General features: G+C 35.3%; 1 protein-coding gene across 3 annotated transcripts in view; it reads right to left on the reverse strand.

The window, feature by feature from the left end:
• Positions 1–6447: 6447 nt before the first annotated feature.
• The window catches only part of LOC124366125 (peroxisomal biogenesis factor 19), an 84763-nt gene continuing 64191 nt past the window's right edge, over positions 6448–27019 (reverse strand). For all 3 annotated transcript variants that reach the window (XM_046822407.1, XM_046822405.1, XM_046822404.1), the window contains exons 5-7: positions 23334–23510; positions 21649–21825; positions 6448–6777 (exon numbers count right to left, since the gene is read on the reverse strand). In XM_046822407.1, the coding sequence (XP_046678363.1) occupies positions 6661–6777; positions 21649–21825; positions 23334–23510 (471 nt within the window). In that variant the 3' untranslated portion in view covers positions 6448–6660. The remainder of the gene's footprint in view (positions 6778–21648; positions 21826–23333; positions 23511–27019) is intronic.

The following is a 27019-nucleotide window of genomic DNA, read 5'->3' on the forward strand; positions in this document are numbered from 1 at the left end:
ATGTCTGGAAACACCCCAAATATATCCTTTAATAATTTAAATATAAATTTGAAACCTCTTACAATCGTGGATAGAGATTGGGCATCTACTTTTTGGAACAATGTTTTGTTATGTCACACCAACGGGGGACGTCCTGCCGAGGGTATCGTGAATATTCTTAATGGAAGCCTATACCTTGTGATACATAATTTTAAAGGTAATAGCTTACTGAATTGAATGCCACAAACCGCATCTCAAAGGAATTATTCTATCAGAAAATAGAGCATTTTTTAGTATTGAAAATTTACTGATGTTCAACAATGTAATTTTCACATGGTTCTTGCCACAAAATGTGTTTACACTAATTTTTTAGCATTTTTTTAAATGTTCAATTAAAATAAAATAAACAATTTATTTTTAAGCTGGTTTCATTAGTACAAATTTACCAGTTTTTTATTACAATGAATAAAACTTATGAGTCACTTTCTCTGATTACTTATGAATCTGTACTTGGTGTTTTCCAGTCAGCAGGAAGGTTTAAAAGAGACAAAGGTCACTAGCCTATGAGAAACATTATTGTGTTATTAATCATCTGGTCTACAGGTTTCAGTTTGTTGAGCATGGAGCTTTCACTAGACAGGTCTAAGCTTGGGAATTACAAATGGACAAAGGTCATATCATTCCTGTCGAGTTAATCAGTGTCTCTGAAGCATTTGCTGTCAACAAGTTATCTAATTACAGTAGTTCAGTTTTTATTTGGCATTTTAATGGAATTGTCTGAAAGAGAACGAATTACTCTGTTGATGATGCGAGGATATGGCGATCGTCAAAGATCTTATCGGGAAGTTTGTTAATTTGTTTTAATGACACTTTCCCAGAAAGGAATCCCATAAGTGTTTCAACAATATCAAAAACTATTGAGCGTTTTTGAAATGACAGGGAGTGTACGTAATCGGCCAAAGTCGGGTAGGATACAGTCTGCAACAGATGAAGAACATGCACTAGATGTTTTGCAAACATTTATTGAAGACCCACATACATCGCTCAGAAAAGCTGCACAGCAACATGATATGCACCCTATGTCTGTGAGTAAGATTTTGAAAATTAATAAAATACAAACCATTTAAAGTTCATTTTAGTCCAACAGTTTTTAAGTGAGGATGATTACGACAGAAGAGTTTGAGTTTTGTGAACTTGTGATGCGCAATAATGTGATGACAATACAGATTTTCTGACCAACATACTATTTTTGATGATGCAACTTTTTTCCTAAATGGCAATGTTAACAGGCACAATTGCCGTTACTGGGCTAGTGAAAACCCACATTGGATTACTGAGTCCCATTCACAGCAACCACAAAAACTGAACGTATGGTGTGGAATTTTAGGTAACAAAATTGTTGGACCCTTATTTCATCAATGGAAATTTAAATGCCGAACTTTACTACAATATGCTCCAAAATGAAATAATCCCAGCTATTCAAATTGCATCAGGAGAATACTTTGATAATGTATGGTTTCAGCAGGATGGTGCTCCACCCCATTATGGGAGACAGGTAAGAGAGTATTTGGATTTAAGGTTTCCTCATAAAATGGATTTGGCCGAAGAGGAGAAATCGAATGGCCTCCAAGATCTCCGGATTTGTCACCAATCGATTATTTCCTATGGGGTCATTTAAAATCCAATGTTTATAGAAGAAAGCCTCATAATTTGGAAGACCTAAGAAACAGGATTATAGAGGAGATTGCTTTGATAACTGAAGAAATGTTAGGCAACTCTGTTGAATCATTTTACACAAGATTGGCTCATTGTCAAACCGTAGAAGGAACACAGTTCGAAACAATTGCTTTGACACCAAATGCAGGTAAAACGTTTGTTGTAAGACTTTTTCTAACAGCATACATTATTTTTTATTTGTAATAAGAAATCAATAAACATAAGTATTTCCATAATTGTACTGTAATAAAAACTGGCAAATTTGTGCTAATAGAACCAGCTTAAAATGAAATTTTTGTTTTATTTAATTGAACATTTAAAAAAATGCTAAAAAATTAGTGTAACACATTTTGTGGCAAGAACCATGTTAAAATTACATTGTTGAACATCAGTAAATTTTCAATACTAAAAATGCTCTATTTTCTGATAGAATAATTCCCTTGAGATGCGGTTTGTGGCATTCAATTCAGTAAGCTATTACCTTTAAAATTATGTATCACAAGGTATAGGCTTCCATTAAGAATATATTCACGATACCCTCGGCAGGACGTCCCCCGTTGGTGTGACATAACAAAACATTGTTCCAAAAAGTAGATGCCCAATCTCTATCACGATTGTAAGAGGTTTCAAATTTATATTTAAATTATTAAAGGATATATTTGGGTGTTTCCAGACATAATATATACCCCTATATATATATATATATATATATATATATATATATAGATAGATAAAATTTAACATGTTTAAGCCTTTTTAAATTAAAACCCCCTGTTTTAAAAATTAAAAACTGATTAATTTTGAAAAAGGATTAATAATATTGGATGAACACTATTTTATCAACCACAAAGAAATCCCTGAAAATATTTATTTTTTTTTTTTATTTAAATGTGTTTATAACAGAAGGAGATCTCAAGGTCAATGTGTTTTCAATGACAAATATTCTTAAGTTCAAACTCAAACGTCAAATCGTAATTAAAGGCATCCATGTGTTCAAAAATCTGCAATGCAATGTGGGCTAATAGTTTTAGCATACATAATGTAAACTTCCAGTGCTTACTTTCCTTTCTTCTTTCTCATATTATCTTAATATAAGTGCATTTCATATTATCTTAATATGAAAAAGGTAAAATATAAAGAGACTAAATTTTTCACAAAGGTAATTTTCGATAAAGATTTGCTTCAGCTCCAAGTCCTTGTAATAGAAAATAAAAAGTAACAGAATAAAGGGGTCTAATCATCTCAAAACAAACCATAGAAAATTAATACTGCTGAACAATACAGAATAATAAATAAGTTTTGACAAAACACATGTGATGTAAACATATAAAACGAGTAGTTTGTATTAATTAATTATTAATCACATTCACACCTACTTGATAGGGAATAGTCTTTTAGGTATTTTGGAAGATGTTTATTTCTTGTAGTTCGTCTTAAAGTAAATAGTCAGAATTATGAATTTGTTTAGTTGTTTGAGGGGAATCGATGTTTTGTGACGAAGCGTATGAATTACTTTGTTTAGATGAATGAGTAAGTGGTGCAAGACAGATATTCCTGATATTCAATATTTGTGATTCTTCAGAGATATTAATGTCCGGTTGGTCCACTACAAAAACAGATTGATCTGTGTTATCTTTTGATAGTACAGCGGCTTTGTCTCCTTTTGGAGCTAGCTGTTTCAAGGAAACTCCGTTATTGAGACCTACATGTATAGTTGCGTAATTGCGATTTACATCTATTAGTTCGACCTCACCTACCAGCGGATCGTACTTGCTCTATCTTACATTTCTCTTCAAGAACACTTTTCGGATTCGAGTAGCCAGGTTGGTAAAGATTGGCTGTTTGAGGATTTTCTGGAATGAATAAACATTCTTCATGGTGTCACATTTGTAGCAGTGCATAGTAGAGACCTAATAGAACGTAAGGAATCATTTAAGACATACTGCCATTTATTTATTCTAAAATATCGACTGTTTAGCAACAGTTTAATAGCCTTCCAGATTATGTCGTTGTAACGTTTGATCTGGCCATTTCCTTGAGGATTGTATGGTGTAGTTCTACTTGTCGCTATGCCTTTGGAGTTAAGAAAGTCTTTAAGATCTTTTGACATGAATGATGAGCCTTGTCAGTAAGAATATAAGAGGTTATTTGAGCCTAGTTTGTAATTATGTGTTAGGTTAGTTATTTACATGAAGAAGAGATTAGATTGCAGACCTCGAAACGTAGTATTACTGATTTTTTTTGTTTCACTGAACAATGGCAAATGCCCGGATAAATCATGTTTCCTTCGCAATCCTTCCATCGTCAAAGATAAACTTCAAACAAACAAAAAGAGGGTAATCCAAATAAACAAAACAGGTCACTTAACTTTTCCATTACATGTGATTATATTAAAACGTTATATATGTTAAAAATGTGGGCCCCGGTTATGAGAAACGAACATAGTTTTCAAAAAGCGCCCTACAGTATTTAACTCTTTAGGTCCCAAGCAACACAGTGTCTGATCTTGTGTAAGCTTTGTGAGTGAAAGTTTTAAAGGTAAATAAAGTGGTATACAAAATTAACTAATAAGTGTAATCAGCAACATTGTAATAGTCATTGAGGAAACTGAAGTCAAATTTTGTTGCTATTACATAGACAGACCGTCAGACTTACGAAGCAGTCCAGTTGTCATCAGTTGTGATATATGTAAATAAAAAGGGATGGAAGTAGATTTGTAGAGTTGTCGGATATTAGTGCTAATTAAATTTGTAAGTTGTCTGAACATATACACAGAGTCAGGAAAAGGAGTAAAGTAGAAAACATTGTTGCTCATTCCTTCGATGGAGCGACAGTAATGTCGGATTATTTGTCAGAATTACATTCAGACGTAGCTAATGTCTCTGCACACTTTCATAACTGTATTGTCTCAGGAAAATTGAAATCTGCATTTTATCAAATTCTAAACAGAAATGCAACTAGCAAGTTCCATTGTGTCAAAAAATTGTTTGCTATTCAATATCTCTATACAAATTTCATTCCATCCTCTAGGTTGTGTTTAATTTCCTAACTTGGTAACAAATCTGTAATATATCAGTCCTTTAGGTCCCATGAAAATATAGATTATCAGTGAAAAGCAGATGGGAGATATACTGCATACAAGTAATTTTGGAATACTTTTAAGTGTATTCCTCAACACTTTTCAATCCTTATTTTCCCAAAGTTGTGTTATTTACAATATATTTCAATGTGAACATATTGGTATTATAGCTTGTATGAATGTTATTTGAGAGTTCACAAATTAGCTAAACATTTATAATAGAGGTTTGTTTTTTGTACTAATTTCAAATCACGTAACCTGACAGAAAAATTAATCAAGATAAAAAATATTATGATATGTTAGTTTTAACCCTTTGGATACCAGACCAAAATTATTCTCTGTGTCTGAGGAATACTGGTGATTGTTACCCAGGGCCTAATACTATTTAGGCTGCTGTGCAATATTGAACATGTTTGTCTATAAACCCCCTGTTTTATAGTAAAAAATTACCAATTGTTTAATTTTACATCAATAAATCTTGTAACAGTACACATATCATCTATTTTTATCAAACACATAAAAAAATTATTAATAACAAAAATAAAAATATTTTTCTTCTCAAGTGGAAAGAATATTTTTACAAAAATCTAGGTGCAAACTATTATATTTCATTGAACATTTATAGATAAAACTGTACATTGTCACAAACTTTTATTGGTTTTATAATTAAAATACAATGTTAATGACATGAAAGAATGGTGTGTATTTGACTTTTACATATTTTTAAATTTGTAGCATACTTATAATAACAAAATCTCAGTGGAAACCCATATTTCAAAGGTATAGTATATATATTATAGTCTAGATATTGAGAGTAAAAACAAATAATTTAATTTAAAATTTGTAACATTATTCTACAACAAACTATAATTTAACTATAAAAATTTACTCAAAAATGTGGAACTTAACTAAACACCATACTTCTACAAATCGTGTACAATGTGGAATATAATTTATATTAACAACTCTACATGGTGGAACCAACGCAGGGCATCTACATCAACATCAAAAGTAACCTATTACTACACAAGTTTTCTTTTCTGAACTACACAACTCTTTCAAAAAGAAAAGGAAACCTTTGATAACCAATCCCATCAATGGAATAAGGTGGGATGTGCTTTTCTCAGAGGGAAAGGTATTTATTTAATTGCTTGCTTATTGACTGGCACTGGACGTTGGAATTACTGGAAGTCACGATAGAAACAAATATACAGGGTGATTCCAATAAAAGTCGAATGTTTCAGGCTCGATAGAGAATGTGAATACAAATATTTTTTGTCCAATACACATGGAGTTACAAATGTTTCGTTTCCAAGAAAATTGAGAATTTGTGAGATGCCTCCTTGTAGGCAACACGTAGTGTTCCCTTTTAGAACATTTGCGACCACATGTGTATTGGACAAAAAAACTTTATATCCACATCCTCCATAATTGTAGAAAATCCTTTCAATGAGCCATATTGTCTATGAGTACCCATAGCAACTCCTTACAGGAGGATTGCTACCAAAACAAACTGTTGGCCAGGAGTTGGATTTGGCTATATGATGTTTCCATACTATATGCTGTACTAGTGTTGTAATGAAAGTCATTATACAACTAATAGTATAGGGAGGTTTAATATTTGGGATTTAAAACCTCAAAAGTTTAAGATTAGGTATTAATAAAACAAACCATTTTAATGTCATAAATAATCTTTTTTATTATATAAATATTACATTTTTTAAGTTATGATAACTTACGCATTTATTACAACACTACTCTATAGAGAAAGTTTACCAAGATAACTTTCACAATTGCAACTTATTCGGATTCAAATTGTATGTACAAATGCTACTGGCCCTCATGGCCATTGAGCGGAACTATTATTGAGCTGTAAGGTATTCGGATCACATGACAGAACACTGGCTGGGATCGACTCCTGTGGGCATACTGGGTAAAGCTGCGGCATCCAGCGGCAAGTCTCCAGCGATTAAGTCCGCAGGAGGTTGGCCTAACAGCTGCATCTGAAACATTCACATATGGAGTTTGATTTACAAATCTTTAGTTGCCACTTACTGTCCTCCCCAATATCCAATGTTAAATGTTTCCAATAGTTCAATACATTCATATGTGATTGTAAACACTTTTAATTCTTAGAAAATCTTTTATTAGATTATGCAGTGAAAACGGATGAAAACATTTTGTAAATCTATATACTGTTTATAGTATAAAATCTGAACACTATAATCATAAAACTTAAGGAGCAACAAAAGTTAGGGACTTAACACTTTATCGTATTGGGGATACGATAAAGTGTTAAGTCCCTAACTTTTGTTGCTCCTTAAGTCTGTGAGAAAAGGAATTTCTATTTTCTGGCACTTCTGGTGTACCGTGCCCTTTCCCCACTCTCTGTAGTTGTCAACTGGTTTCTCCAAAGGCCTCTGGCTAACTTTTATCAAAAGCCAGATATCAATTGTGTAAATGCACTAATAGTGCACATTTCTTTTTGTGAAAATACACTCATTACGAGATTTCATTTTATAAAACATCTTATAAAACCATACAACAAGACACCTAGAAATACAAAACTTGCCATGAGACATTAGAGGTGTTATCACAAAGTATGTCAGAGAAACGGAAGGTGAAAATCCTACTGGATGTACTCCTAGTAACAAATCAGACAAATGGATTATATGTTCCAAGTGTCCAACTGCTAAAGTAAAAGAAACCGTGTTAAATACAGACGACCGATCTAATTGGAGTGCAGCAGAAAGTTGTGCCGTGCATATGTCCAAAACATCTAAAAAACTGTGGATACTTATTTTGTATGTACTCATGATTTTTGTTTCAAGTTTTAAATGCTTCGGTAAAAATTTATTGATGCATTTTATAGTTAGGTCTCTAATTTTTGTTAATACATTTTTATATTATGCCGGTACTCAAAAATATTAATTTCCTTCAAAAATTGTCAGAGTTATTCATTTAATAATATATTTATTTTAAATATTACTTGTAGTTTTACTATCAAAAATAGGTAATTAAACAAGGTTTTGTGTTTAAAATAAAACTAAAATAAATAATAACTTAAAAACAGTGAAAAACGCTAAGGTCTAATAGACCGGATGATATTGTGAGTGATTGTAATTTCATGATACGTTAAAGTATTTATTTGGTTTTTTGGTTTTCAGAATTTGATATCAGGATGCGGTTTTAACCCTTGAACTGGTAGATTGTTTTAACTTAACTGGCAGACTATTTTGGGTGATTTGCATACTATTTTTATTATTTCATAAAAAACCTCTTTCTGCTGCAATTCTACCTATATATGGTGTCACTTTGTTCAGAATGAACTAGAAGCCTAAATTAAAAATTCCAGCTGGGTAAAAATAAAAACTAATCTTAATTTTTCTTAGTCCATCAGACTTGTCACAATAATTTTGAGATATTATTTTTTTTATATTTCTAATAAAACTAACAGAGGGTCTTTCTAGCAATAGCCTAGAACAAGCCTATAACTAACTTTAAAATATAGCACAAATAATTGTTATAACACTTCACTAGTCATTACAAAACATTCTCAACATTAATTGAAACTATTTCAATGAATAATATGCACTGATCAACCTATTATTTCCTAAGAAAGTTAAAATAAATAACACCTCTATCTCAGTACTCGACCAAGTAAAGATTGCGAAACATTAAAGCAAATTACTCATCATTACTTTTGTTACGTAAATCTATGACATCACAGTCGATATAGTGAAATAAAAAAAGCATTATAATGTTCAGCATTTTTTCCCATTTCCAGTGGTATATAAATCAAGTCAATACTCACACGAATATGTAATGAGTGACAAAAGCGTGTGCTGTGAATCAACGGAATCTCTGTTGATGCCAGTTGATACACGGCTTAATCAACGAAAGATCCGTTGATTGCCAGTTAAAGGGTTAAAAATTGTGCAATTTACTAGATTTAGAAAAACTTCAACTTCAAGAGCCAAAACCGCAGATATCCTTGATCATATACTTGACCCACCTCTCCACAATCACTGAGATCAATATATGATGCATGACCTGAATTGACATCTCAACTAGAACCCACTCTGAATTAATACTCGTAAATGATTTTTTGCAGAAATATATCAGTATTCTCATCAAGGGGACTCAGGCTAGATCAATCAATCAATCAATCAATCTCTTTATTTGTTATATCGTAGAGAAATACAAAGGCGTCAATACTGTTTTCCAAAAAAGTACAGAATAACAAGAAGTTTGTTAACAATTGCTTGTCAGAGGTTAAATTATACTTGTCAATGAAAAATATTTCACAAAATACAATTGTTTCAATTGTCATTGAAAAACTCGGCTAATGCTGTAGAAAGGCCGTTCCGCCAACCATTTGCTGAGCTCTCTCTTCAGGTTCTGTCCTCTTATTCTTCTCAGTTGATCTGGAAGATGGTTGTGGAGTCTGCAGCCAATGTAGAGTGGTTGTCTCTCGGATAGAGTGAGCCGATGTTGTGGTGTTGCAAAGTATGAAGCATTCCTGGTTGGGTAGCTGTGGACGTTACTGTTACGAGGTGGATCTTGATTTTCGGCATACATGATCACTTCTCGTATGTAGAGGTTGACCACTGTCATTATTCCCAGCTCTTTAAAAGATGTAAACGGCAAGACTGTAGTGGCTGCAGATCTGCAAGTATCCTCACAGCTCGTTTCTGCAGGATCAACACTCGTTTCCATGGTATACAGATTGAGGTTCCACCCAAATAATTAGACCATATCTAATATGTGACTCAATTAGTCCAAAATATGCTGTTTTGGCAGTTTTTTGATATCAGCTATTTGTTTAAGTCTTTGCACAGCGTATAGGCCAGAGGAAAAACTATTTTGCACAAGTTTGTCGATGTGGGGGGTCCAAGTGAGCTTTGCATCAATCGTCATTCCTAGCAGTTTTACTTTCTCTTCTTGTACTACATTGTCTATACCTAGTGTGACACTTCTCCTTCCAAAAATTATCTGCTTGGTTTTTGTAGTGTTTGCAACCAAGTCGTTTTCCCCTGCAAATATTTGATAGGCCTTATTCAAAACTTTGGGAAGAGTTTTCCTTTAAACTAGCAGCTGATTCACCGCTAACTACAAGAGTAATATCATCAGCATACATTAAACAGGTGCTCAGATTACCAAGATTTGTGGCATGTCATTGATGAATAAAATAAAAAGGACTGGTCCCAAAACAGAACCCTGAGGTAACTCCTCTTGTTATTTCTTTGGGGACTGGATTTTACAAATTGTAACCATGTTGTTGGATGTAGACTTTATTTCAACTACTTGAGAGCGTCCACTCAAGTATGATTGGAACCAAGATTTTGCTGTCCCATGTATGCCTAGAGCTTCAAGTTTTAAGAGGATAAGATCATGCCCTAGGGAATCGAAAGCCTTACTGAAGTCAAGAAGTATTCCTGTAACCGGTTTCTTGTCTTCAAGCTGATCAATTACACTCTTCATGAGGCTGATTATTGCTGTTGTGGTCGATTTCCCCTTTACAAACCCATGCTGCTTCTCAGTTAACAGGCTGTTAGCTTCGAGATGATCCATTAATCGTGCTAGGACCACCTCTCAATTACTTAGAGAAAGTGGAAACTAGAGATATGGGTCGATAGTTAGTTAGATCTTGTTGCAGAGCCTTTTTTGTATTTAGGATAGACTTTTGCACATTTAAGAGCACTTGGGAATTGTCCCTTCTTGAAATGATCTATTAATTATGCTGGTTAATGGAGTTATTAGTTCTTTGAAGCAGATTTTTACAAGTTGTGAGGGAACCTCATCCAGTCCCGCAGACCACTTCGGTTTAAATGTTTGAATTACTTTTGATACTTCTTCAGGATTGGTGAATGACAGCTCTGAAAGATATTTGTCACATGTGAATGTGATAGGGTTAGCTCTAGGCAGTTCTTGTCACGTCACTCTTTTTTAGTGCTTCATCAGCAGCTTTATGAAATAGTTGTTTTAGTTGTTCTGCCACTTCAAGTGGCTCGTCCAGTAACTTTCCGTCCACTTTCAGCTGTATCTGTGGCTCCCTTTGTCCTTGCTTCTTTCGTTCCTTATTTATTGTATCCCACATAGCTTTTGGTTTGTTAACAGATTTTTCTATGTATTCTACAGTTGCTTGTTTGCGCAGGGATTTTAGTTTAGATCGTACCTTTTCTTTGCATCAGTGCAGATTGCTTTGTCTTCAATATCTCCTGTCAGTTCAAATTTAGAGAGAGCTTGCAGGTAGGCTTGCTTCAGTAAAAGTGCGTCTTTATTGTCATACATATCTAAGTTTTTCTTCTTTTCTTGGTCTTCGTTTCTTTTTTGGGCAAGCCATCTCTATAGTTGCAGTCAGTGATTTGGAGAAATTTTCATAGGCTTGGTCAACATTTATGGCATTGTGAATTTTGAGCCAGCTATTTTCTGCTAGGAGGTACTTCAGGTGATAAATATTCTCCTCACGGAAGTGTCGGATGATCTGACCTGGTTGAGTTGAGTTTTGGCAGTGAAATTTTGAGGTTGCATATTTGGGCCTTATGGTCAGATATGCCAGTATGTATTAACCTCAACATCCAAATCTTTTGTGTAGTGATTTGCACAGACACAGTCAATTGAAGTTGAAGTGGTGTTTGTTACTCTGGTAGGAGGTATAGATAGTCTCTCAATGTCAAAATTGGCCAGTGCTTCATTTAATTTAGCTGTGTTTTGGTGTCAGTCTTTAGAATATCAACATTAATGTCACCCATGATGATCAATGGATACTTGTAGGCTGCTGTTTCTTCTATTATATGTAGAAAGCCTTTCCAAGGCTTCATCTAAATTAGCCTTTGGTTGTCTGTATAGTCGAAGCAAGAACAGTTTTGCTGTTTCCTTTGTTTAGTTTTATCATTGATGCTTCCAAGTTTAGTTCTTTGCACTTATTTAGCACATCAATGGGAGCAATATGTTCAGCTAAGCAGACTTTAGCGTATATTGCAACACCACCCATTTTATGGTCTACTCTGCTAAAGTGGGTCAGGAGAGTGTAATGAATCAGATTTGTCCATGCTCAGTTCATCTCTATTTAAACCATGCTCTGTTAGGATTATGATGTCTGGCTTTGTTGTTTGTATCAGGTGGTTAACACGGTCAATTTTGTTTGCCAGACCCCTAACGTTCTGGTGGAGAATTGAAAAAGTCTGTCATAGATGAATTGGCCTTAGTGAGGAGTTGATGTATATTCTCGTTTTCTGATGGTGCCTCATTCTCTCATTCTTTTCTTTGACGGAGTTCTAAAAAATCTGGTTTGCGAGTTGCCTGCATATGAACAGGAGGGGCAGTTGGGGCCAGAGCTTGGTCCCTGGGAGTTTTTGTGTCAGGGGCTCTTCCATCCTGTATAATTTCCGGGGAATTTTGTATTGGAAGGTTGGTTCCTGGGTCGGCAGGGTCCGTAGAGGAGGACTGATACAGGCAGTGTCTTCAGGACGTGCAGTATGTACTCTTTTGCAGGAAACCCTCATAGGTCCTCATTATCTTCTAGTATTTTTGCACTCAAATGGAGGGCATCTACTTATATTAAAGGTTCCATATTGCTTGCCGTTGACTAAATTTGTCATTTTGGAGCGTGTTTTTTACAACTTGTTTGAGGTAACTTTTTATTTTTTCATTATATATTTTATTTTTCTTAACCTGAAGAGACACGCTGAACTGGTTGGTTTTAGTTTCTGTTGCACTCTTCCTGCCCTTATTTGAGCCATGAGGTTTTGAGCAAGATTAGGTTTCTCAAATCAAATCAAATCAAATCAAAATCATTTATTTCTCATTAACATTAACATGTATCGAGAATTGTCAATATGTATAAAATAACTAAATACTAAAAATATTGCTATATCTGGTAAAACTACAAATTAAAAAATATATTGAAAAACAGTACTAATGATAGTTTTACTTGTAAGGTTGGGGTGGGGCACAAAAATTCAGAGAGTGAGTAAAAACAGTTTTTCACAAGAAAGTCTTTTAGTTTGTTTTTTAAAAGATGCAAGAGTGAAGTGCTGGCTTTTAAATAATCTGGCAATCTGTTATAAATTGTAGGTCCTAAATATTCTATTGATTTGCGGAACATATTGTTACTATGGTGGGGTACTGTTAAACTATTTTTATTTCTGGTGGGATATATATGATTGTGGGTAGGAAAATCGGTAATGTGTTTAAAAGTGTAAATTGATACGGAATAGATAAAAATGGAGGGAGGGTTAGTATTACGTTTCTTGGTGAAACACTTGCCTACAGCTCTCCAGGCCCCTCAACCCAAACACTAAACGAATAGCCCTCTTTTGCAATTTGAATACTCTTTGTAACAGAGAAGATGAAGCAGTTCCCCTTGACATTATGCCATATGACATCACAGAGGAAAAGTAACCATCATATACCATTTTCAGTGCACTACTTTCAGAAAATTTGAAAGACATCTTAAGGAAAACAATATCGAGTTGAGCTTAGAGCAAAGGGCCTCCACATGCTGACGCCAAGAAAAACCAGCATCCAGATGAACGCCCAAGAAACATACTGAATCAACCTCAATGATGTCAGCCTCGTCTAAAGCAATAAAACCCTTAGAAACTGTCTGAGATCGAAAGTGAAGAATGGATGTTTTGTCAACATTGAGGAATAAATTGTTGCGAATGAACCAAGAGTTCATTTTTTTTCGATTGTAGTGTTTAATTTGAAGATTTAACGCTATTGAAGAGTCTGCCCGAACAATGACCGTGGTGTCATCAGCATATTGAGTGACGCGAGCCTCAGGGACACAAGAGCTTAAGTCGTTTACATATAAGGCAAAGAGAAGAGGTCCCAAGATAGAACCTTGAGGAACACCCATGGAGACCTCAACGAAATCTGACTGTGCCGTACCAAAGGAGTTGGTAACCTGGACACTCTGGTAACGATTTGAAAGGTAGGACCTGAACCACAGCAGGGGACAACCTCTGATGCCGTAGAGTTCAAGCTTATTAAGGAGTTTCAGATGGTTAACTGTATCAAACGCTCTCGTGAGGTCGCAAAAAACACCAGCTTACGTGATTCTGATTGTTAAGATGAGTAAATACATATTTGGAAAATTGGGCAATAGCATCGGTGGTGGATTTAGAAGGAACAAATCCAAATTGGGTGTCACTCAGAATGGAATTTCTGATTAGAAAGTCTGTTAGTCTAACATGAATGAGACGTTCTCGAAAGACTTTGCTGATGGTTGGTAAAATTGATATATGGGACGATACTGTTGAGGCGAAGACCTACTGCCTTTCTTGAAAACCGGAATGACCTTAGAGAGCTTCATATCCGATGGAAACTTCCCCTGAAGAACTGAGTTGTTGAACAATTGAGTTAAAGGAGGGCTCAAGGGGTGAAGCAACCCGTCTAATTACTGAAGGACTCATTCCAAAAACGTCAGGTGTTGAACTGGTTTTCAAAGATGAAATAGTATTGAACATTTCATGGAGCGTTGTTGGGGGCTATATGAAGAAACTTGATGGACAGTGGAGTTGTATTTTAGAAGAGCTGTTAGTGCAACTATTTGTTCCGTTTATGGTTCTAGCCAGTGGGGCACTCATAAAAAAAATTTGTTAAACATTTCAGCGATATGACGTGGGTCAGAGACTGCTGCAGCTCCATTATCTTGTAGCTCCTGAATATGTCTTTTCCTATCTGTTTGCTTTCCAGAGTTTTCAGACACTATGTTTCCATACAGTTTTGGCAACATTCTTACTCTTATTCAGACGGCTTTCGATCTGAGAGGTTTTCAGAGATGAAATTAGTAACTTGTAGTTTCTCTTATTGACCTTATACAATATCCTATGCTGTTCAGAAGGATAGTCACGCTGCAAAATATACAGGTCCTTGAGATGTTCTCTGGCCAAGAGAACTTTCTCCTGTCAACCAACCAGGCCTTTGACGTTTTTTTACGCTTCGATGTGACTAAAGGAAAGGCCTGGTTAAAGCAGGATGATACTTGACTAAGGAATAACGAGTATTGGTCATTTATGTCCTCGTATAAGAAAATATTATCCCAATCAAACTGAATCTAAAAGTTCATAAAGAACATTAATATTTCTGTCCTGAGAAAACTCGGTAAGGGGCAGAGTTACACCCCCTTAGATGTAATTGACTGAATTACGGCTGTAACAAGCTGTGCTTCATGGTCGGACAAACAGGAAGGGACCACCTCAGCTCTCACATGGTCAGGGCTCGATATTAGTTAAAATATTATCGATGCATGAACCTCCTGTTGGGTGATGGGCGGGTCACTGATGAAATCTGAGCTCTAATTGAAAAACTTTGAAAAAATGTCGGAAAATAGTAAAAACTGCCTGTCATATTGCCTATCAAAATGAACATTGAAATCCCCACAGACAAATATCCTCAGATCAGGTTTATGTAGGATTCTAAGCGATTCCTCAAAACATTTCAAAAACAATGAAAAATCGCCCTGGGGGGATCTGTAAATAGTGATGATAGTGGTGTTTAATTCAACTAATGTGAATGGTGACGGATTCAAATTAAGTTCTGAGTTCAGGTGAGAGGTAACCTGCTTTTTCCACAACGGTATACGAAAAAGAAATCACTGACCAGAGGCACATACTCCGCCCCTGATCCTATCAGACCTGCAGAAGCCACCTGCCACCCAATAGCCCTGAACACTCAGCGCAGCAAAGTTGTTTTTAGATAGCCAGTGCTCGTTACATAAGCAATGTCGACATTCCTACTGTGTAGCAGAGCTTCTAAAGGACCAGTTTTGTGGAAATTGATTGAATGTTTTGGTGCAGAATCTTGATAGGCGGAGTCTGTTGGACTGACTCTATAAAAAAGAGTTGCTAGTATCCGAGAACATATGGCGAGGCCGACGGAAGAGCCATGGGGGTCAATTTGCTCCTTGTCAGAACAAGAGATGGTTGTGATTGTGGTATTATAGGGAGTTGATGCAGAAGAAGACAGGTCAGACAGAGGATATGATGTGTCAGGTGAAGAGCTGGTAAAAGGTACTGGGACTGGAGGCAGTTTGACAATTGTTTTTGGTATGGTATAAAATTTGATCCGGGGTGGCCCCTCAACTGCTGCTCCAGGAAACAATGCATTCAGCCACTTAGATTAGTTTAACACCAAAAAGACTCTTGCCTGCTTTACTTAGATGCTTGGCCACTCTTTGCAAAGAGCCTCTTGGCCAGGAAGTGATTTAAAAGAACCAGAGGGGTTTTAGTTGTTTACTGACAGAGAAATGTACATATTGTTAACACACTCTATCTCAAAGGCTTTTTTGCAGGATGCTGTTTCAGCAGTTGAGGTACTTCGTAAGAACTATTTTACATGAAAAAGTATTAATTATATGTAACAACATTCCCTTAACCTTTAAACAGTGACCAAGGCTTGTATTGTTAGTGCCTCCAACAATTATAACAATGTCATTTTCATTAAGAGCTTTCCTACAACTGCTTAGCTTCGAAAGAACAAATGCCATAGGGGCGCCTGGGTAGCAATGTTCGAAAACCTCTGCATTTTTTAAAAGGGGCTGTAATGGTTTCCTTAAGATCCCTGGAGTGACTATCGCCATAAATATGAATTTTACACTTTGGTGTCAGTCCGGGCTCATTAGACAAAACAGCTTTGTCCCATGGGGTATTACTGGTTGGTGATGCTTTGTTTTAGTATTACTTTACTAGAGTTTCCATTAAGAGCTATTGTTTTATTGTATTTAGAGACATATGATTTGGCATTTTTTATCAAACTCAAAACCACAACTAAAACTGTCTTTTTTGTCGCTTACAATTTTTTTCTTCAAACGAAATGTTTTGGTTACTGAGGACTTTGTCAAAGGCTGTTACAAAAATCAAGAGCACAAGTACTGTTGACTCCTCGCAGGGAATCTAAGTGAACATACTTGCCCTCAACCCTGTTCAAAATAATCAGGCTCCAGTGAGTGCCCTCACTGTTTACAGTGTGATTGTAAATTTTGCGTGGAACCATGCTTAGGAGGCAAAGTAGAGTTAACTTATGGGGGCTAGCAAGAGTTTAAAATTAAAACCTGTAATAAAGGAGGGCTGAGACTGAGAGTAAAGAAAACCTAATATTCAAGGCACTCAGAGCCGGTGACAACACTAGTACCCCTCGTCAGAATTCAGGTCCCTGATACCATCCCATCCCAAACCTCCTCATCACTCAGCCAAGTGGTTTTTCGTTTTAACTCTAGAGTTCCCAGTCTTTGGCAAGTTTTTATTCCTCGAACTCATGCTTTGGGCACCGTTCAAGGTTGAGCCGGAGGAAGGCGGCGGGACAGAGACACCGCAGCCCAACAGGCGCCACAGACGGTGGGTGGAAAGGTAAATCAGTCTGCGTCGCTGTAGAACTTCAGAGTCACTGGCAGGGGATGCTGATGCTGGCAACCATCATCATGAACCACGCTGGACTGCGGATGGAAAGGTAACTCAGTCTGCTGCGTCGCAGTAGAATTCAGAGTCAACTTGGCAGGGGATGCTGATGCTGGCAACCATCATCATGAACCACGCTGGACTGCGGATGGAAAGGAAACTCAGTCTGCGTCGCAGTAGAATTCAGAGTCACTGGCAGGGGATGCCTGATGCTGGCAACCATCATCATGAACCACGCTGGATTGCGGATGGAAAGGTAACTCGGTCTGCGTCGCAATAGAATTCAGAGTTACTGGCAGGGGATGCAGGCAACCATCGTCATGACCCACACTGGATTGTGATGCCGTAAGACCAGCGATCATCTCCTGAGCCCTCTCCAACTCAAGAGTCAGACGCTGAAATCTCGTCTACAAGGGAAGACTGTGCAGACCTCAAAGACCTGCAGTTTATGTACCAGGTCGTCCTTAGATTCCAAAAACAAAGAATCTTTCTCCGTGAACGCATTTCTGGTGTCTTTCTTAATGATCAGCTGGAGATTAGAGGCGAGAGGGGCAAATCAGAATCTCTCACAGAAGTCCGACAAGGAGACGGTGTAAGAGTGACTGTGCGGATGGTGGCCGTCGCGTGCGGGCCACTGTGACGGTCATCGTGGTGCAGAACTTCGTCTCGTCCGGCGTTGGTCTTCACAGCAGCATTACAAGTACGGGCAAGGCATCGCCACGTCACATCACCATTTTTTGTTGTATATGCTTCTCGGTATTTATATTTGCCGATAACCACACAGGGTTTCCCTTTATTAGTTTGTTCAATTGTAAGAGTCATTTTATTTATTGAGATGATATAATTAGGTAATAAAAATCAATTTCTTGAAGTAAATAAAATCAGTCAGTAGTATATTTGCAAATGGTGTGAAATTTCCCGTGAATATTTAATAACAGAATGAACTCAGGCAGGAACAGCAATATGCAGCCTGCATTAGTAAAAGGGCAAACTGCAAGGCAGGCGAGCAGCAGTGTAGCAGCGGAAAATTGAAGGCGCAACGGGCGACACTCGCAGCGGGCAGGTAAGCCTCGGCACACTCTTGACAGCGGTTAGTGACACAGACAGGCAGCGTGTGGCAGCAGGGATATTTAGGCGGTGGCGGCAGGCAGCGGCTGCTCGGTTGGTTGTTGCGCACAGTGGCTGCGCTCAGGCTGGAACTGCTCGTACTTGTGTCGGCTGATATTGCCACTGTACCGGTTAGGTTAGGTACGACGGTGCACATTTAGCTTTTTTTCAATGTTTCTAATGGGTGGTCCTTTCTTAATGGTCTCAGGAGTATAAGTAACTCCAGAGGGAGAATTTGGGACGGCCACCTGTTCAGGGTGGCTTCAGTTTGAGTACCTTGCTCGTACAGGACTGACTGATGTGGGATGTTTTGAACAGTGACTCTGGGGCCAAGAACTGAAGTTTCTTATAACTGTATCAAAGTTGTTCTGTCTGGCCTTCAATTGGGCTATTTCCATTAGGATAGTAGTAAGGTTTTGGGGTGTAGTTTGAAGTGATTTCACAGCCTGTTGTCTGGGTTTCAATGTCAATTTTTTGCAGTTGGGCTTTATCTACTTGTTTTGGTAGATTTCTGTCAGAAAGTAACAGTTGTTTTTCAAGGTCACTGATTTTTTTAACATGTGCTGCGATAAGCTGTTCTTGTGATATGTCATGATCTTCAAAAATTTGTTGGATTTTAACTATATTGTTTCTTTCTTTTTTAACCTGAGCCTGTGAGTTACCTAGTTCTTGAGTCAATGTTTCAATTTTATACAGATATTTTCCTTCCTCTTCAGATATTTCCTCCAGCTTTGCTTCATAACTTATAAGTTTGCATTGCAGGTCTGCTAGTTTGCCATTCTAAACTTGATAGTTGTTCCTTTAACAGTGTGTTTTCATCTAGCAGAGCAGAACCTATTGTTGCAGCCATAGTGAGTTTATCTTCTTCACTGGTTTGAGTTATGTAGAAAGTTGTTTTCAATGAGGCCATTTTCCAAGGTTTTAATGGAGCTGTTTAGGGTTTCATTTTCAACATGGGGAAGTCAAGTGTTAAATTTCTGAGGTTTTGGGAACTTTTGGACCTATTTGTTATTAAACAATTGGCACATTTTCCATAACTGAATTTCTTGTTTAGTCAAGCTTTTAAAAATATTTGTCACTCCAGTTCAAGCATTTAGAGTGATGCCATTGTTCACAGGGTCCATTGCATTGAATTGCCTGGTATATTTAACACCAGTTTTGCAAATGCCACACGGATACTTTGGCATTATTGCGCCAGTACAATTGTTGGTTGTTTGAGTTTGGCCTGTGTACACAAGTTGGCCGTTATGTAGTAGGCTAGAGATGATCCTTGAGATCCAAAACAGTTCTAAACAGACGGAGAGGTTACTGTTTAATTAATTGTACTGAATTGACATCTCAACTAGAACCCACTCTGAATTAATACTCGTAAATGATTTTTTTGCAGAAATATATCAGTATTCTCATCAAGGGGACTCAGGCTAGAGATGATCCTTGAGATCCAAAACAGTTCTAAACAGACGGAGAGGTTACTGTTTAATTAATTGTACTGAATTGAGATCTCAACTAGAACCCACTCTGAATTAATACTCGTAAATGATTTTTTGCAGAAATATATCAGTATTCTCATCAAGGGGACTCAGGCTAGAGATGATCCTTGAGATCCAAAACAGTTCTAAACAGACGGAGAGGTTACTGTTTAATTAATTGTACTGAATTGACATCTCAACTAGAACCCACTCTGAATTAATACTCGTAAATGATTTTTTGCAGAAATATATCAGTATTCTCATCAAGGGGACTCAGGCTAGAGATGATCCTTGAGATCCAAAACAGTTCTAAACAGACGGAGAGGTTACTGTTTAATTAATTGTACTGAATTGACATCTCAACTAGAACCCACTCTGAATTAATACTCGTAAATGATTTTTTGCAGAAATATATCAGTATTCTCATCAAGGGGACTCAGGCTAGAGATGATCCTTGAGATCCAAAACAGTTCTAAACAGACGGAGAGGTTACTGTTTAATTAATTGTACTGAATTGAATTATAATTGCTCATCGGTAATTTCTGATCATCTTTCTACATACTTTTAACCTATATTAATTAGGTTCTATAAATTTGCCAAAATGATCAAGTACATCTGCAATAACAAATGGCTGATCTTGCAGAAATTGCCAATGGAATAAAACAAAATACAATGTAAAGGTACAATGTTGTTACATCAACAATTTTGACGCTGTTTGGTAAATATTATGTTTCTTCGAAACAAAAGGTTTTCCTCCTCCTCTCATGCACATAGCAATCATGTTCAGAGTGGCAGAAGGGTATAATTAATAGAAAAGTTACTTTACAAGATCCCTATTGTATTGTGAAATTACATTATTTTGTAAACAAAGAACCAGAAACACCACAAATAATACAGATAACCCTGAGATCAGTCAGGAATTAATGGATCGAACATTAAAGGAAGCTTTCTTATCATTACTCAATCCGACAGCTATTTGTTATCGTGTTGATATTTTCGTCAGTGACCTCGTTCAACTTAGGTACCAAGATGCAGCTGACAGCTCTACTCTCGCTCTAGAACTCCCCTTTATCATTCACTCTCATCCTTTCCACACTGTGTATGGATGTATCTGTTCATCAGATAGGATTTCAATGGGCAGTATATTTACGTCACATTCAAACGATTCATTAATGTTTTGCTTGTCAATATCTACTTCATCAGGAACAGTTTTAGGGAGACAGGCTAGTTTGGCTGCTTAGAAAAACTACTGAAATTGTAAACTTTGATGTCAGTAAGTATTTTCTCCAAGACAGTTTTTCTTATACAAGCAAACTTATAAATTGTTTTCAGAATAGTTTTTTAAAAGATTTGAGATTTTGTTTTATACAATAGTCTTACTTAACACAAGCCAACCAATTGAATAAGCCTGACTTATAGCTGCAAACATTTTATAAATCCATTTCCATTGCTTAATTTTAAAACAATTTCACCTGAGTGTGATCGTGTTATCTTTGGCACTGTTCCGCCTCAGTCAAGCTCATCAATGATTTCAAGTTTCTGTCGAATTGAAATTACAATGTGTGCTTTTTTTACTTTTTTCGAGGATGATGAAGATAGCACTGCTGGACAATAACACTCTGACATTAGGCTTTTTGAGAAATCCTTTTAAATCTTACCCAGTATATACCTCATCATTACTGGTCGCAGCACTAATATAATACTCCGTTGAAAGTCACAAGCAACAGATCCAATATATTGATCACTACATTTAAACATCAGAGGTTTCACAATCATACTGATTCCTATATTTTTAACATCAAATTACTTGTTTCTCAAAGTGTCAACTTTAGAATAAGTTGAAAATGGTATATTTTTATTGCTTCTCAATTTATTTGTAGATTGCATGACACACCTGTTGCATATAGGTCATGATCCTCTGGAACCTTTGTCGCTTGACATCATCGCTGTCTGACTCCGCTTCTGCCTCGAACTCTCCCACCACCTTCTTGATGAGCTCCAACTGCTTGCTGTAATTGTCATAAGCCTCTGGTGTCAGCGTAGCCTTGTGCTCCTCCAACCACACTGGATACTGTCACACAACATATTTTAGAAATTAGTATCAGGTACTGAAAATTGATAATACACAAGTATTTTATAAGGGAGTTAATGTAGGTGTACCTATAGTGGCAAGGTGTTTTTAAATGATGGTCTGTTGAAGCTTCGAGATGAAGTTGCTATTATTTGACTAAAGATTTGGATTCTTCTGACGAAAGAAGTCAATATTATTTATCCTTACAGCGACAGTATACAGCCAGTATTACAGTCACTAAATCATCCAAAGTGCTTGATGAAACACAAAACTCTTCTAATAAAGTCAAGACAAAGTGGGAAATTACAAATGAAAAAAAAATTAGAGGCAAGAAAAGGGTTTCTTCTCGTGCTCCTCAGACCATTAACCCTTCCCACACCGTATAGACAGATATATGAGAATGGTAGACTTTGACCAATATGCCAAATAAGTTATATTCAATATTATAGATTTTGTCTTTGAGAGTTTTTTAGTTCGCAAAAGGCCTTCTAAATGCCTGGTGTACGATCCATGCTTATCGCGGTTGTCAAGGAAGTATTAATAATGACCTTCACTCTCACTTGGAAACCTATTTTTAAGAAGTTTAAAATCCTAATTTTCCTTTGCATTTATATAATTTATACATTGATATTTTTTAAACAGAACTGTAGTATTTTTCAGTCTCTTATCCCATAATTTATATACAATCTTAGAAACAAAGATAAATTAAACATCCCTTTCCACACTAATCTTTTTTTAAATCATACTAAGTATGATTTAAGTGATAATAAGTCTTATTATAGTGTAATAGTATTATTGAATGCTCTACCTGACTTTTTAAGAATAGAGTTAGATCTTAACAGTTTTGTAAGGAAACTTAAGGTATTTTTAAAAGACAAATGGTTTTGTGCTGTATAGGACAATGTCATGTATCATGTTAATTAGTTAGTTATTAATCAATTTCATATTATGTTTCAATGGTTATTTTGACGCAAGCCAATGCATGTATTTATGTTTTATGGCAAATAAAGAATATTTTACTTTGACTTAAACTATTCAAGTTCCACAGTATGTAGACTGATAATGGGTGTAAACCGTATTTTCCTTTTCAGATAAAAGTATCTGGTTTTGTGTTACTGATATAAAACAGGCAACAGACAATGGCTTTACACAAACTTTATTGCATACAAAAGCTAATTTCTGAATGTTTGGATCATTGTGTGTGTTGAACTAAAGTAACTGTACTTTTGTTACAAAAGATCAAGTGACGCCAAACTTTGAAGTCGATATAGCTTTATGCCACAAAAACAAGGGAGACAGCATCAAATTTATAGCTGTTGTGATGCTAATACTGTACGCCCATACATAACAGATCAACCACAAGGACCATACAAAGTACGCAATTCCATGGAAGGCATTGTGTTGACGATGGCAAGCCAAGAGGGAACATGAAATGATATTTTTTCAGATGAAGTACAGGTATAAAAAAAATTGCATTCTTAAAATATAAAAATATCATTACTTGTTACCCTTTCAACATAATCCTTCACAGATGGATACAGGATCTCCTTGGATAGGAACGAGTGCATGATTGCCTGCATGAATGGTGGCATATCTTCCATGCTGCTGTTATCCTTGGGGCCATCCATACTAAGACCAAGCTCTTGAAACATATTGGCCAGCTCATCGGGGTTATTAAATTGGTTCTGTAAAGCAGACACATGATTATGGTGTAACTAACAACAAGATTCAATATATTTTTTTATTGTTAATAGCTATAGTGTCAATTATAGTACAAAACTGATTTATTTTCAACAACCATCAAAATTTATAAATAATAAAATAAAATACTAATAACACGAATCATGTGGTAAAAGATAATAAAGAATATCATTAATAAAAAGTTGAAACATCAAAACTACAACTCTGAAATTTAAAATTCTTTTTTTTAACAGGCGAAGATAGGGCCACGTGGCCCTTATTGTGCTATAAACCAAAAAAAACCTTAACATCTATTAAGAACTAAAAACTAAACAACTAACTAAAAATTTTTTTTTAAATAACATTTTATTAAAAGGATTTAATCTATGAAAAAAAGAAAACTCCATACATAATCATTCACACATGCAAATATCCGTGAATGTACTTCATTAAAATACATGTGAAAGTACTTGACACGCCTATCCACAAAAATCTCAAATTTGGAGACTCCTCGTCTAGACGATTTATAATACATACTTAGTTCAGAAAAATTATAAAATGTGTTTTACTGCATACCCAGTCAGTATATTGTTATGAATCTCTAATAAGTTAACTTTATGTTTCTTTGAATACAAACGTATAATAACTGTAATACATTTTACGTTTTACATCTATACTTGTATAAAAATAAAAATATAACTTACTGGACCGATTGTACTGCAAATTTTTTAAGCCAAGAGCCAATAGGGTGACCGATCTAAGCAAAGTTTTTAGAGCTCAAACATGTTGGATAAGAGTAATGATGGGAGTTGCATACAGGACAGATTGTACTGCAAATGTTTTAAGCCAAGAGCCAATAGGGTGACCGATCTAAGCAAAGTTTTTAGAGCTCAAACATGTTGGATAAGAGTAATGATGGGAGTTGCATACAGGACAGATTGTACTGCAAATGTTTTAAGCCAAGAGCCAATAGGGTGACCGATCTAAGCAAAGGTTTTTAGAGCTCAAACATGTTGGATAAGAGTAATGATGGGAGTTGCATACAGGACAGATTGTACTGCAAATGTTTTAAGCCAAGAGCCAATAGGGTGACCGATCTAAGCAAAGTTTTAGAGCTCAAACATGTTGGATAAGAGTAATGATGGGAGTTGCATACAGGACAGATTGTACTGCCTAAAATATTTACACTGTAATTTTTATATATTTATGAGCTTTTAAGATCCGTGCATAAAAATCCGACTTTCAGGAAAAGAGTACCTGTAATACAAATTTATTCAATTTTGGGTATCATAACCTTTCAGGAAAATTCTTATAAAATTCCAAATTGGTAAAAAAAGATTCTTTCTGAATCAAAGTATGAAGAAGATGTTACGGAATTATTTCTGAGTAAAGCCTACTATACCATAAGTGATATTTGAGTGACAATATTGGTCAGTTCTATCACAATGCAACATGTGTATTTTAGTTAAGCATATTGTTCTTGTGTTTTATGTATAACTATTTGTTAATGTGTATTTACGTTTATTTATTCGGCATGAATTTGTTACAAATTCTGTAGCTGTAATTTGGTTAAGGAAATTTGTTGTGTGTGTTTTAAATTTAATTATCATTAGTCATAGTCGTCATAGTCATAGATCTTTATTCAAAGCTGTAATATTATGAATACAGTCAGAATAGTGTCACAAATACAGATAGACTAATATCATCACAGATACAGGTTAACTTATCTAAAATCTTATGTTAACTTAACATAAATATTGTTAATTTAAACAACTAAAATCAACTCAATTTTTATTTTTGTTTAATGGCCCAAACCCTCAAAAAATTCTTCAAAAGAATAAAATGATCGTGATATGAGATAATTTTTTAATTTATTTCTAAACGGATTGATTCTTTCAATTTTGTTTATGTCAATAGGAATGTATTGAATAAATCATGTACCAACGTATTCAGTTTTCTTTTTAAACAGCTCTAATTTATGATTTTCAAAAATTATACCACTCCTAGTATTATATCTTTGAGTGGTATAGTTAGGTATATTTTTAAATTTTGTGTAAATTATTGTATCGTATATGTATTGACTGTAAACAGTTAAAATTCTTAATTGTGCAAATAAATGTTTAACGGTTGCTTGCCATGGTAAATTTAGAATTAACCGTATTGATTTTTTTTGTAGTATAAGAATTTTTTCAAGGTTTTTATTTGAAATAGCTCCATATACACTGATCCCGTAGCTTATATGGGAATGTATTAAAGAAAAATAAATTTGTTTTAAAGTATCCTGGTTACAAAGGTTTGCCATCTGCCTAAGGGCGTACAGGCCAGATGATGCTTTTTTTATTATGGTTTGTACATGTTGATTCCAGCTTAAATTTTGATCTATTATTAGACCTAGAAAACAAGTTTCCTCTACCTCCATTATATTTTGGTTATTTATCTTAATGTCATATTGAAAATTAAACTTCGATTGATGTGTTTTAAAAGGTATAAAATGTGTTTTGCCGGGGTTAAGTAACAAATTTTTTTTAGTTAAAAAAGAGTTAATTTTATTCAAACAATTAAGAGATGATGTTTCAATTACCTTAGGATCTTTTCCTTTGACAATTACGCTTGCATCATCAGCGTATAAACACATTTTGTTTTCCTCTGCTACTGTAGAAAGTCCTGTTATATAGCAAATAAATAGTAAGGAACCCAAAATTGAACCTTGTGGTACGCCATACTTTATGAGCTTTTTTTTTTTCGGATACAAAATTGATTTTGTCTTTGTTTATTAACCCTTTGAGTGCCACGGCATATTTTCCCAAGTCATACGCATAAATTGCCGGAGCATTTCCTTCTGTTTTGCAAGCGTGTGTGGAAAAAACTATATTAAAAAAACTATTCAACTGATTTGAATAATTTTTTTTTAGTTTGTGTGTTATAAAACAAAGTATTTTTTCCATATAATATTATAATTTTATTTTTATTTACACAAAAAGAATATAGTTTATAACAAAAAACTAAAAAATGAAAAAAAATAAATTTCAAGTTTGAACTAAAATTTTATTTATACAATATTTTTTTAATTTTTTTTAGCTATACCATATGAAAGAGCATGAAAAACTGAACAAAAATCATGCATAATATGGTGTGTTACAGTAATATTTAACCAGATACTGCAATATATACAAAATACAACAAAAAGCAATTTTTGTTCAAGTTTGTCAAAAGTTTGGAAACAATATTATAACTATCCTATTTCACTCAATGAAGTAAGACGACTGTAAAATACTAATTATATAAAAAGTATACAGGGTGTTTGAAAAGTATGGGTACGGCTTAATATTTTAAAAACCATAGGAGATAACATCTATAAACTTTGCACAGTGTCATATGGCTATGTAAACTAGTTTTCCTTGCTATTACCATGACATGCCAACCATGGGGGGACGGCCCACAGAGGAAAACATGGAAATCTTAAATTGAAGCATGGGTCGAGTGATACCTCATTTGAAAGAGCTCACTTAGTAGA

This window comes from Homalodisca vitripennis, chromosome 7, assembly GCF_021130785.1.
Source record: "Homalodisca vitripennis isolate AUS2020 chromosome 7, UT_GWSS_2.1, whole genome shotgun sequence".
Lineage (NCBI taxonomy): Eukaryota > Metazoa > Arthropoda > Insecta > Hemiptera > Cicadellidae > Homalodisca > Homalodisca vitripennis.